This window comes from Pristiophorus japonicus, chromosome 5 (assembly GCF_044704955.1).
Source record: "Pristiophorus japonicus isolate sPriJap1 chromosome 5, sPriJap1.hap1, whole genome shotgun sequence".
NCBI lineage: Eukaryota > Metazoa > Chordata > Chondrichthyes > Pristiophoridae > Pristiophorus > Pristiophorus japonicus.
The window spans coordinates 1,864,719-1,878,170 of record NC_091981.1 but is presented as its reverse complement, the minus strand read 5'-3'; the positions used below and the strand labels follow the sequence as shown (position 1 = coordinate 1,878,170).

Below are 13,452 nucleotides of genomic sequence, written 5' to 3'. Positions count from 1 at the left end.
GCTGCCCCGCAGACTGTGAGGAGGACCGCTCTCCTTTTTGCAGCGCTTCCTTCTCCGTCCAGCTCGTTGGCTACAAAGTACTGGTCTAGCCATTCGACATAGGCTTCCCAGTCCTCCCCCTCCGAGAACTTCTCCAGGATGCCCACAGTTTGCTACATCTTTGCGTTGGATTCGAATACTCGTCGCCAGTTGTTGTGTTCCCAACACAGATGAGACTGCACACAGGGAGGTTAAAGTAACAGTGACCTCAGTCTTTAATAAGACACTCCAGAGTGAGGAACAGGCCTTAGGGGCCGGCTTATATACAGTGCTCCCAAGGGATGCTGGGATCTCTTGGGACTTCAGGGGATGTGCTCCCTGGTGGCGGAACATGGGAGTGCATGCTTTACAGATACACAACAGTAAATTTCTGGGACTCTGTGATAAACACAACCTGGAACCTCCCCATAAACCAAGGGACGGGAAAACCCAGGTAAAAAAGGTGAGAAATTTCAAAATACACATTAACAGGGAAACGCAAAGTTTGGAGGGGAACAGAGGGGGTAGACAGAGAGACACTGTTCACGCTGGTTGGGGAGTCTGGGACTAGGGGCAGAGTCTAAACATTAGAGCCAGACCTTTCAGGAGTGAAATTCGGAAACACTTCTACACACACAGGGTGGGAGAGGTTTGGAACTCTCTTCCACAGACGGCAGTTGATACTGGGTCAATTGTTAATTTTAAATCTGAGCTTGATAGCTTATTAACCAAATATATTAAGAGATATGGGCCAAAGGCAGGTATATGGAGTTAGATCGCAGATAAGCCATGACCTCATTGAACGGCGGGAACAGGCTCGAGGGGCTGAATGGGCCTCCTCCTGTTCCAGTGTAACAGGCTCGAGGGGCTGAATGGCCTCCTCCTGTTCCTGTGTAACTGCCAAGTTCCCGGGGCCAGGGACCAATCAACACCAGCAATGGGAGACCGGGAACCAATCAACACAATGGATCTCTTTTGATTACCGTGACAGGCCAACACATTGCTTATTGTCTGCAATCTTTTGGGACAACGTCAGCACAAACAAGGAAGGCAAATGGTGTGTTTGCATTTATTGTAAAGGGGGCTGGAGTATGAGAGTAAGGGAGGGCCGAAATTCAGTGCCGCCAGAAAGTTGGTGGTGTTAAGGCCTTTTTTCCCCGATTAGCGCCGCAATGTTTGAGGCGGCCATTGGATCCAAATTCAGTTTGTTGACCACAAAGTGTTCCAGTATTATTAGCCCTGAAAGTTTGCAGCCTTAGTTGGGGCGTTATTCCCACGGGAAATTCACCCTTGGGGCGATGTGGCAGCTGCCATTGCAGCACAGGCACAAGGGAACGAACGTATCGGTGCTGCTTTGGAGAGGATTGCCACATCTCTGTGAGAGTCGACGGAGCGTCCAGGTGCTGTCATATCTGGTGGCTTTCAGACCGTGGCTGCTCGCTTGCAGTCTCAGCTGGATGCCCCGAGACCTCAGTGTTGATTTCGGGGGGGGTTCCACCACGGTCCACGGGAGACCTTCCGATGTGGGGCCACAGCAGCGAGCCGAGCTCCCTCAGATTGGTGGTGGTAGTGGGACTGTGCAGCCCCTGGTGAGTTACTCAGGCTCCTGGGGCCAGGATACGGAGGATGTGCTCCCTCAGGCTCGCAGCATTCCTGGCCCCAGACCTGTCACTCCGCCAGCGCTTCCTCGCCCGAGCCAAGCCAGACTGAACCCTCCCAGTGTGGACCAGTCTCCAGCCGGCCCTTCCAGGCCCAAAGCTGCTCGAGGGCATCCTAGAAGGACATCTGCCGCTTCCACACAGGGAGCACAGCAGCCTTCCCAGACCCACAGGGGAGGCATTGAGGTGAAGTCACAGGTTAGGCACATGTAAGAAAGGTTAGAAGGAAATGCACAAGGGTGATAAATGATGGTAATGTTATTTTTCTGCACGGTTTATTGTTCTGGTAGTTGTTTGGAGTTATATTGATTCTGTATTAAATCTTTATTTTTCGCACCTATATCTGGGCTGCTGTATAATGTGAGGTGACCATCATCATCATCATCATGGGCAGTCCCTCGGAATTGAGGAAGACTTGCTTCCACTCTAAAAGTGAGTTCTCAGGTGACTGAACAGTCCAATACGGGAATTACAGTCCCTGTCACAGGTGGGACAGACAGTGGTTGAGGGAAGGGGAGGGTGGGACTGGTTTGCCGCACGCTCCTTCCGCTGCCTGCGCTTGATTTCTGCATGCTCTCGGCGATGAGACTCGAGGTGCTCAGCGCCCTCCTGGATGCACTTCCTCCACTTAGGGCAGTCTTTGGCCAGGGACTCCCAGGTGTCAGTGGGGATGTTGCACTTTATCAGGGAGGCTTCTGCCCACCTTTGGCTCATTTTCCGTGAAGGAGTTCCGAGTAGAGCGCTTGCTTTGGGAGTCTCATGTCTGGCATGCGGACAATGTGGCCTGCCCAGCGGAGCTGATCCAGTGTGGTCAGTGCTTCGATGCTGGGGATGTTGGCCTGGTCGAGGACGCTAACGTTGGTGCGTCTGTCCTCCCAGGGGATTTGCAGGATCTTGCGGAGACAGCGCAGGTGGTATTTCTCCAGTGACTTGAGGTGTCTACTGTACACGGTCCATGTCTCTGAGCCATACAGGAGGGCGGGTATCACTACAGCCCTGTAGACCGTGAGCTTGGTGGTAGATTTGAGGGCCTGGTCTTCGAACACTCTTTTCCTCAGGCGGCCGAAGGCTGCACTGGCGCACTGGAGGCGGTGTTGGATCTCGTCGTCAATGTCTGCCCTCGCTGATAGTAAGCTCGCGAGATATGGGAAATGGTCCACGTTGTCCAGGGCCACACCGTGGATTTTGATAATCGGGGGGCAGTGCTGTGCGGTGAGGACAGGTTGGTGGAGGACCTTTGTCTTACGGATGTTTAGTGTAAGGCCCAGGCTTTCATACGTCTCGGTGAAGATGTTGATGATGGCTTGGAGTTTGGCCTCTGAGTGCGTACAGACACAGTCGTCACCCGCGTATTGTAGTTCGATGACGGAGGATGGAACCGTCTTGGATCTAGCGACGAAAGTTGAACAGGTTCCCGTTTGTTACCGGGTGGAATGCTGAGCTGGATTAAGATTTCAGTTTTCTCTCTGTGAATCTCGGGATCGCTATTTCTCTTTCTCACTCTCGTTTTTTTCCCCCTTTTCTCTTTCTCTTTTCCTATTTTTCTATTTCTCTCTCTGGCAATCAAATTTTCTCTTTCTGTTTCTCCTTTCTCTTTCACCACCCTCACCCCTCCCTCTCCCCCCCTCATCCTTTCTCACCCTCTCGCTCTCACCCTCACCCCCTCCCTCACTCTCCTTTCTCCCACCTTCCCTCTCTCCCACCCTCACCCGCTCCCTCACCCTCCCCCTCCCTCTCTCCCACCCACCCTCTCTCCCCCCTCCCTCTCCCACCCACCCTCTCTCACTCTCTCCCACCCTCCCCCCTCGCTCTCTCCCACCCTCACCCTCTCTCTCACCCTCCCTCCCCTCCCACCCTCCCTCTCTCCCCTCCCACCCTCCCTCTCTCCCTCATCCTCCCCCCCTCCCTCTCTCTCACCCTCCCACCCTCCCTCTCTCCCACCCTCCTCCCTCCCTCTCTCCCACCCTCTCTCCCTCTCTCTCACCCTCCCCCCCTCCCTCTCTCCCACCCTCACCCGCTCTCTCACCCTCCCCCCTCCTTCTCTCCCACCCTCACCCTCCCTCCCCTCCCTCTCTTCCACCCTCCCTCTCTCTCTCACCCTCTCCCCCCTCCCTCTCTCTCACCCTCCCTCTCTCCTTCACCCTCCCCCCTCTCCCTCTCCCCCACCCTCCTCCCTCCCTCTCTCCCACCCTCTCTCCCTCTCTCTCACCCTCCCCCCCTCCCTCTCTCCCACCCTCACCCGCTCTCTCACCCTCCCCCCTCCCTCTCTCTCACCCTCCCTCTCTCTCTCACCCTCTCCCCCCTCCCTCTCTCTCACCCTCCCTCTCTCCTTCACCCTCCCACCCTCCCTCTCTCCCACCCTCCCCCCTCCCTCTCTCCCACCCTCACCCGCTCTCTCACCCTCCCCCCTCCCTCTCTCTCACCCTCCCCCCTCCCTCACCCTCCCCCCTCCCTCTCTCCCTCATCCTCCCCCCTCTCCCTCACCCTCCCCCCTCTCCCTCTCTCTCACCCTCCCACCCTCCCTCTCTCTCCCCCCCCACCGAGTGCGGATTCTGTGCTGAACTCCTCCACTCCACTGAAGAGGCACCTGGACTTGTTGCTGGGCAATACGGAGCTGGCTCCGGGATCTCTCCCTGTCCGGAGCTCGCTGATCTCTCCGGATGATCTTCTCTGCTGCCGACTGAGCTACTGTCGTGGAGCTAAACCGGCTCCGAAATCTCTGCCACTCTGCGCTGGCCCTAAAAGCTGGTGGGGGCACCGTCCACTAAAGGGCCGGCTTCTTCACGGTGAAAATGGGTCCGGGGGCGTAGCGGCAGCGGTGCGTACTTTTACCGTGTCACTACCGTCACAAGCCTAACACCGCCAACGAGAGTTGGCCAATCGCAGTGGTGGCCCACACCACTGTAAGATCTCCCGAGCCCAATCTATGTTAGGGCGGCCAGCCGAGCCCAGAGCGGCGGCTAATTGATTTTGACGAATGGCCGCCGGAAACAGGCAGTAATGGTCTTTCCCGGGACAGTGAATTTCGGGCCAGGAAGTCTTGCTGCAATTGTACAGGGCTCTGGTTAAACCACACCTGGAGTACCATGCAGGGTTCTGGTCTCCTTAGCTAAGAAAGGACATTTATGCCTTCGAGACGGTGCGACAAAGGCTGATCCCTGGGATGAGAGGGTTGCCCTACGAGGAGAGATTGAGCAGATTGGGCCGATACTCTCTGGAGTTTAGAAGAATGAGAGGTGATCTCACTGAAACACAAGATTCTGAGGGGGATTGACAGGGTAGATGCTGAGAGGATGTTTCCCCCAGGCTGGAGAGTCTAGAACCAGGGGTCACAGTCTCAGGATAAGGGGTCGGCCATTTAGGACTGAGATGAGGAGGAATTTCTTCACTCAGAGGGGGGTGAATCTTTGGAATTCTCTGCCCCAGAGGGCTGTGGATGCTGAGTCGTTGAGTATATTCAAGGCTGAGATCGATAGATTTTTGGACTCTCGGGGAATCGAGGGATATGGGGATCGGGCGGGAAAGTGGAGTTGAGGTCGAAGGTCAGCCGTGATCTTATTGAATGGCGGGGCAGGCTCGAGGGGCCGAATGGCCGACTCCGCTCCTAATTCTTATGTTCTTATGTTCTAACATGTTGAGATGGAGAAAAAATAAGATGGAGTGATGGAAGGAGAACCCATCATAAACAGGCAGCAATTTCAGACTGAGGTTGTAAATACCTAGTATGTTCAATTGGCTCCCCCTCCCTGCCAGCCGCTTCTTGTATAAAGTGTGGACCACCTTGGCACTGCCGAAGTGCTTGAATCTGCCCTTGACATTATTGTAGTACCATTCCAAGGACTGGGTCTTCAGCAGCCTAAACAAACAACAAAAGCCAATGTTAGAAAATGCTCAGTGCAGAACCAGCTGAACAAAAGGTCGATATACAAGTTGTGCATTGGTGTCCATAACGCATCATGGCAGATACGGGGTTCAACGGTCTGCTTACTCACAGAAAATAGTCCAGCTTGTGTTCATAGAACAGCCCAAAATATAAATGTTGTGTCAAGCCGGGTACGATAGGGAGAGAGGGTGAATTTGCTTGTGCTATATCTTTACGGCCTCACTAAGACGCACACACAACACAAGATGGATCTTAGCAGGAACTGTCATCATGTGACCTTGCCGCATGACCCTTTTGTTGTATTTATATCAGTAGTTACATCACCACAGTAGTCCACGAGGGGGAGCTTTATTAACCACTCAATTCGAATACAAGCATTTTGTCGGTTTTGTTTGTGCACATTAGATTGTCAACTGTGCCGTACACGGGACCCCAATACCATTTTAACCTGCTCCTGAGCCCCCATCCCTCCGGCCCCCCCCCATGCCAGGAAAATCTGACGAGAAGCCAGTGAGGTCAGCGAAGGTCAGTCCAAATACTGAACACCACGAGGAAAGTCCAGGGCCTGTTACTCCCAGCCTCACTCCCGCACTCCACCCTCAACACTCTCACAACGCCCGCCTCCCAGATTTAACTTGTTGCCAGAAGCCTTCTCTCTGGCGGGCCTAGCGGGCAGCTTCGGAGCCTGGTCTTCCCGCGGCCGGCCAGCTGCGGAATATCGCCGGGAACGGGCGAGCAGCCCACTGTCGGGATTCAAATCAGGCTGGACAATGAAAACATTCAGCGGAGGGGGCAGCCTGTGAGTCGAGCTCCCGCTCTGGCTCACTGGCCACGCCCGCCCGGCGAGAGATAACTTTGGCCGGTTTTCGGTTCGAACGGCCATGGCACTGATTATCAGATCCCCTTTTCATCGCGGCGCTGTGCCAGTCCAGTGATCCGCACTTTCAGCCGATCAGAAGCGGTAACTCTGCCAGCCAATGGGAAGCATCATTGTTCAGTGCTCAGGTGAAGCAAGTGTCACCTTTCTGGCTCACTGACTGGGAGAAGGAGAGCCATTTCACCACTCAGTGTACACCAGGCCGTGTCTCAGGCCTTCCCGCTTTACAGCTGTTCGCCTTTCATCAAAATGCTACAGCTTACAGCGATAGTTAATGGGGTGGAAATCCAGTCCGTTGCCGCCAGTGGCGGGATGGTAATGGTGGCAGAATAATTTCCGGGTGGGCGACCGGTTCCCAGCGCCCGGCCGGGACATTGGATGCCGGTATCGAGGGGGCACGGAGCAGTACCGCCCGTGGGGGCGATCCAGTCTGCAACGCCCCCTGGTGGGACCGCCTGGGAAGGCGGGCCGTGGGGGCGATCCGGTCTGCAACGCCCCCTGGTGGGACCGCCTGGAAAGGCGGGCCGTGGGGGCGATCCGGTCTGCAACGCCCCCTGGTGGGACCGCCTGGGAAGGCGGGCCGTGGGGGCGATCCGGTCTGCAACGCCCCCTGGTGGGACCGCCTGGGAAGGCGGGCCGTGGGGGCGATCCGGTCTGCAACGCCCCCTGGTGGGACCGCCTGAGAAGGCGGGCCGTGGGGGCGATCCGGTCTGCAACGCCCCCTGGTGGGACCGCCTGGGAAGGCGGGCTGTACGAGCTGTACCGGCCGCAGTCAGGGAAGGAATGTCCGCCTCAGGGAAGTGTGACTGGTTGTTATTTTTGCGATTCATGTTGATGTGTCGACAGTAATGTACCGGGAATGTTTTTAGTGTGTTTTTTGAAGATTTATTTCTCCCAGGGAAGCCTCTCTCAGGGGGCTCGGAAGCTGGCTGTTTAGCTCGGGATTGTCCCATGCTCAGCCGGCCCAGCGCCCTGAGAGAGGTGTGTAACCCCTCCCCTCACCCCCTGAGAGAGGTGTGTAACCCCTCCCCTCACCCCCTGAGAGAGGTGTGTAACCCCTCCCCTCGCCCCGAGAGAGGTGTGTAACCCCTCCCCTCGCCCCGAGCGAGGTGTGTAACCCCTCCCCCCCGAGAGAGGTGTGTAACCCCTCCCCTCGCCCTGAGAGAAGTGTGTAACCCCTCCCCCCCCGAGACGGGTGTGTAACCCCTCCCCTCACCCCCTGAGAGAGGTGTGTAACCCCTCCCCTCACCCCCTGAGAGAGGTGCGTAACCCCTCCCCCAGCGCCCTGAGAGAGGTGTGTAACCCCTCCCCCAGCGCCCTGAGAGAGGTGTGTAACCCATCCCCCAGCCCCCTGAGAGAGGTGTGTAACCCCTCCCCTCACCCCCTGAGAGAGATGTGTAACCCCTCCCCTCACCCCGAGAGAGGTGTGTAACCTCTCCCCCAGCCCCCTGAGAGAGGTGTGTAACCCCTCCCCATACCCCCTGAGAGAGGTGTGTAACCCTCCCCCAGCCCCCTGAGAGAGGTGTGTAACCCCTCCCCCAGCCCCCTGAGAGAGGTGTGTAACCCATCCCCCCCACTGAGAGAGGTGTGTAACCCCTCCACTCGCCCCGGGAGAGATGTGTAACCCCTCCCCCCCACTGAGAGAGGTGTGTAAACCCTCCCCTCGCCCCGGGAGAGATGTGTAACCCCTCCCCAACCCCCTGAGAGAGGTGTGTAACCCCTCCCCTCCCCCTGAGAGAAGTGTGTAACCCCTCACCCCCTGAGAGAGATGTGTAACCCCCCCCCCTGAGAGAGGTGTGTAACCCCTCACCCCCTGAGAGAGTTGTGTAACCCCTCCCCCCCAAGAGAGGTGTGTAACCCCTCCCCTCACCCCCTGAGAGAGGTGTGTAACCCCTCCCCCCCAAGAGAGGTGTGTAACCCCTCCCCTCACCCCCTGAGAGAGGTGTGTAACCCCTCCCCTCGCCCCCTGAGAGAAGTGTGTAACCCCTCCCCCCCTGAGTGAGGTGTGTAACCCCTCCCCCCCTGAGAGAGGTGTGTAACCCCTCCCCCCTCTGACAGAGGTGTGTAACCCCTCCCCTCCTGAGAGAGGTGTGTAACCCCTCCCCCCTCTGACAGAGGTGTGTAACCCCTCCCCTCGCCCCCTGAGAGAGGTGTGTAACCCCTCCCCTCGCCCTGAGACAGGTGTGTAACCCCTCCCCTCGCCCCCTGCGAGAGGTGTGTAACCCCTCCCCTCGCCCCGAGAGAGGTGTGTAACCCCTCCCCTCGCCCCCTGAGAGAGGTGTGTAACCCCTCCCCTCGCCCTGAGAGAGGTGTGTAACCCCTCCCCTTGCCCTGAGAGAGGTGTGTAACCCCTCCCCTCGCCCCCTGAGAGAGGTGTGTAACCCCTCCCCTCGCCCTGAGACAGGTGTGTAACCCCTCCCTTCGCCCTGAGAGAGGTGTGTAACCCCTCTCCTCACCCTGAGAGAGGTGTGTAACCCCTCCCCTCCCCCCGAGACAGGTGTGTAACCCCTCCCCACGCCCTGAGAGAGGTGTGTAACCCCTCCCCTCGCCCTGAGAGAGGTGTGTAACCCCTCCCCTAGCCCCCTGAGAGAGGTGTGTAACCCCTCCGCCCCCCTGAGAGAGGTGTGTAACCCCTCCCCTAGCCCCCTGAGAGAGGTGTGTAACCCCTCCCCTCGCCCCCTGAGAGAGGTGTGTAACCCCTCCCCCCCCCGAGAGAGGTGTGTAACCCCCCCCTAACCCCCCGCCCCACAGTCGGGCCTCGCCTGGTGAATTTTGCTGCAGACGCAATCCATTTTACCGGGGCACAATTTATGGGAAATTGTGCAGTACCAAATATCCACCCCATTGAACATAAATATTTAATTGTGGGACTTCCATTTGAACAGTCATGAACTATCTTGGAACCAGCAACAGTTTTATAGATTTAAACACCACACTTTATTCTCCGATATCCTCCGAGCTCCTTTACCCATTGCCCGACTGGTTGCTTTCTCCATTCACATTATTTTGATTCCTGCAAAGTATAATAAAAATTCTACTCTTCCACAATGCCACTGCAATCTTCAAATCACAGTCTTAAACCTCACTGCACACAAATGCACACAGATATAAGCAGCGTTTATGGTCCTATTGCTATAACACAAGCTCTTAATGACACATATCAACAGAACACTTTATGTATCAGACTTGAATGCTTTTCAGCTGCAGCACTTGTGTGATCTCTCAGTGTGAGGCCGGGACGGAAGTAATCTGTGCAGCACAGGCCACTTACCAACTAATAATCCTTATTTCAAAGAAAATTGAATTCCAGGAAACATTTTGATACATTACCTGCCCATCGGGCTGTAAAGTGCGGCCAATGCCATTGTCCATTGTCCCCACAATATCCCCAACACATTTTATCAGGAGGGCCACAAAAGGAATTGACTCGATCGGCAGACGACAGTACCAGCCATGGATCAGCAAGCAGCACTCTCTCTCTCTCTCTCTCTCTCCCTCTCACCTGAGTCACACCCCAGGGACTTGAGCACATAATCCAGGCTGACACTCCCAGTGTAGCACTGAGGGAGTGCCGCACTGACGGAGGGGCAGTACTGAGGGAGTGCTGCACTGTCGGAGGGGCGGTGCTGAGGGAGTGCCGCACTGTCGGAGGGCAGTACTGAGGGAGTGCCGCACTGTCGGAGGGGCAGTACTGAGGGAGTGCCGCACTGTCGGAGGGCAGTACTGAGGGAGTGCCGCACTGTCGGAGGGCAGTACTGAGAGAGTGCCGCACTGTCGAAGGGCAGTACTGAGGGAGTGCCGCACTGACGGAGGGGCAGTACTGAGGGAGTGCTGCACTGTCGGAGGGGCGGTGCTGAGGGAGTGCCGCACTGTCGGAGGGCAGTACTGAGGGAGTGCCGCACTGTCGGAGGGGCAGTACTGAGGGAGTGCCGCACTGTCGGAGGGCAGTACTGAGGGAGTGCCGCACTGTCGGAGGGCAGTACTGAGAGAGTGCCGCACTGTCGAAGGGCAGTACTGAGGGAGTGCTGCACTGTCGGAAGGGCAGTACTGAGGGAGGGCCGCACTGTTGGAGGGGCAGTACTGAGGGAGTGCCGCACTGTCGGAGGGGCAGTACTGAGGGAGTGCCACACTGTCGGAGGGGCAGTACTGAGGGAGTGCCGCACTGTCGGAGGGGCAGTACTGAGGGAGTGCCACACTGTCGGAGGGGCGGTGCTGAGGGAGTGCCGCACTGTCGGAGGGCAGTACTGAGGGAGTGCTGCACTGTTGGAGGGGTAGTACTGAGGGAGCGCCGCACTGTCGGAGGGGCAGTACTGAGGGAGTGCTGCACTGTCGGAAGGGCAGTACTGAGGGAGGGCCGCACTGTTGGAGGGGCAGTACTGAGGGAGTGCCGCACTGTCGGAGGGGCAGTACTGAGGGAGTGCCGCACTGTCGGAGGGGCAGTACTGAGGGAGCGTTGCACTGTTGGAGGGGTAGTAACTTGGGAGCCCACTATCAGCAAGGGCAGGCATTGACGACGAGATTCAACACCGCCTCCAGTGCGCCAGTGCAGCCTTTGGCCGCCTGAGGAAAAGAGTGTTCGAAGACCAGGCCCTCAAATCTACCACCAAGCTCATGGTCTACAGGGCTGTAGTGATACCCGCCCTCCTGTATGGCTCAGAGACACGGACCATGTACAGTAGACACCTCAAGTCGCTGGAGAAATACCACCTGCGCTGTCTCCGCAAGTTGTGCAAATCCCCTGGGAGGACAGACGCACCAACGTTAGCGTCCTCGACCAGGCCAACATCCCCAGCATCGAAGCACTGACCACACTTGATCAGCTCCGCTGGGCAGGCCACATTGTTTGCATGCCCCCGACACGAGACTCCCCAAAGCAAGCGCTCTACTCGGAACTCCTTCACAGCAAACGAGCCCCAGGTGGACAGAGGAAACGTTACAAGGACACCCTCAATGCCTCCCTGATAAAGTGCAACATCCCCACTGACCCTGGCCAAAGACCGCCCTAAGTGGAGGAAGTGCATCCGGGAGGGCGCTGAGCACCTCGAGTCTCGTCGCCGAGAGCATGCAGAAACCAAGCGCAGGCAGCGGAAGGAGCGTGCGGCAAACCAGTCCCACACACCCCTTCCCTCAACCACTGTCTGTCCCACCTGTGACAGGGACTGTGGCTCTCGTATTGGACTGTTCAGCCACCTAAGAACTCACTTTTATAGTGGAAGCAAGTCTTCCTCGATTCCGAGGGACTGCCGATGATGATGATGATGATGGTCGTGAAAGTCGCTATAGAAATGCAAGTCTTTCATTTTTGGAGGCAGGAGGAACAGAAGTTCTCCTCCCGGATCCACAGGACTTTACACAGCCATGATCAGCACCCACCCTCCTCCCACTGCTGTCCTTTCCCCCCACCCCCAACCCCCGCCCCACGGGACTTACCCGAGGGCCCATTACCAGCAAGGCAGGTGGCCCCAATTTGAAGCGAGGTGCCTGGGGCCTGGCGTCTGGGGCCTGACGTCTAGCGATCCTCAGACATTGAGTGCGAAATTGAGCCCTGGTAAAGTTGAAGGCAAACATGCTTTGTGCAAGCAACGAGGAAATGCAGGGTTGCAGGTTGTGCTCTGTCTCTGTAGCAATGTGCAGATACACAGAGACAACCCCTCACCAGGCGGGGTTCTGAAACACCAGCGACTGCTCTCGTGGGGCGACCTGCAGACACTGGTCTCGAGGACAGGCACGAGAACAGCAGCTGAGCCACATTTAGTACAAGAATATTAAGATGATATATTGTTACTTCCCGTTGGAAACAAGTCGATTAAAGGTTTAGTCCTATTGTTCAGAAACACATCGCTGTTTAATAAAACCCTCGACAAAATTTTAAAAAGCAAAACCAACAAAAAAATACCCAAATGTTATAGTACTAATTTGATTCCATATCTTCATAGTGCATTGTTGCTATAGGTTACCAACGTTGACCTACATTGGCCCCCGGTTAAGCAACGACTTGATTTTAAAATTCTCATCCTTGTTTTCAAATCCCTCCATGGCCTCGCCCCTCCCTATCTCTGTAATCTCCTCCAGCCCCGAGATATCTGCACTCCTCTAATTCTGCCCTCTTGCACATTGTTGGGGTATAAGGAAGACTTCTCCTCGAGATGGACTCCCTGATATAAGGAATCGACACTTGCCCTCTTGTATAGTGACCACGGAGTGACTCAGATTAAACCTTCGGTTCAACCGGTTTTATTCGAGCATGCAGGGGAAGGTCCTGATGAACACTTGTCAGAACACCATTTGTAATGACAGGTATACATTTCCTGTGGTGGGTGACCCTCCGACAGAATCACCGATTGACCGACTGCTATCAGCGGAATTACATTGATTCGTTGACCCTCGTCAGACTGGCTCTGAGTGTTTCCCCACCTGTCCATCTCCCATCACACGTCACCCTCCCGGAATGTGTTATTCAGTGGTGTCACTTTGCCTCAGTTCCCTATGATGTGTTAATTAACTTTGTTTCCCAGGGTGGTGCCTCCTTATACCTCTCCCAAGAACTCGAGTTAACACTACCCGTCAATACCATGCTGTTCCCATACTGCGATAATCGACAATCCCAAACATTTTACTGTCCGTGTTCTGTACTGAATACTGTTTCCGAGTCTGTTCTAAGGTTAATACCATGGATGGTTCATTAACCATCAGCCACTGCTGCCTCCCTCCTTAACCCAATGTAAGCGAGTGTATCAGCGTACTTTACATACATAAGCGAGTTTTACATACAATCGGTCAATCACAATCCCGACTGGAATACAGAGGAACTCCCGATTCCTCAGAACCTCTGAATACTGATTACCCTTTTAATCTGGACCATTTTACATATCGGATCAATTCACTACCTTCAGTATCCCCATTCATCACCCTCGGTCTGTCCCCACTCCAGTGACCGTATTTCATTCCCCTTACACACATCCTTGATTTGGTCAAAGAGGGAGGTTTTAAGGAGCGTCTTAAAGGAGGAGAGAGAG

At 55.8% G+C, this 13,452-nt stretch overlaps 1 protein-coding gene across 1 annotated transcript in view; it reads right to left on the bottom strand.

Moving 5' to 3' along the window:
* LOC139263730 (rab effector MyRIP-like) overlaps positions 1–13,452 on the bottom strand; it is a 346,446-nt gene that overhangs the window by 97,583 nt on the left and 235,411 nt on the right. The window contains exon 3 of the mRNA XM_070879762.1: positions 5,396–5,532. Within this exon, the coding sequence (XP_070735863.1) occupies positions 5,396–5,532 (137 nt within the window). The remainder of the gene's footprint in view (positions 1–5,395; positions 5,533–13,452) is intronic.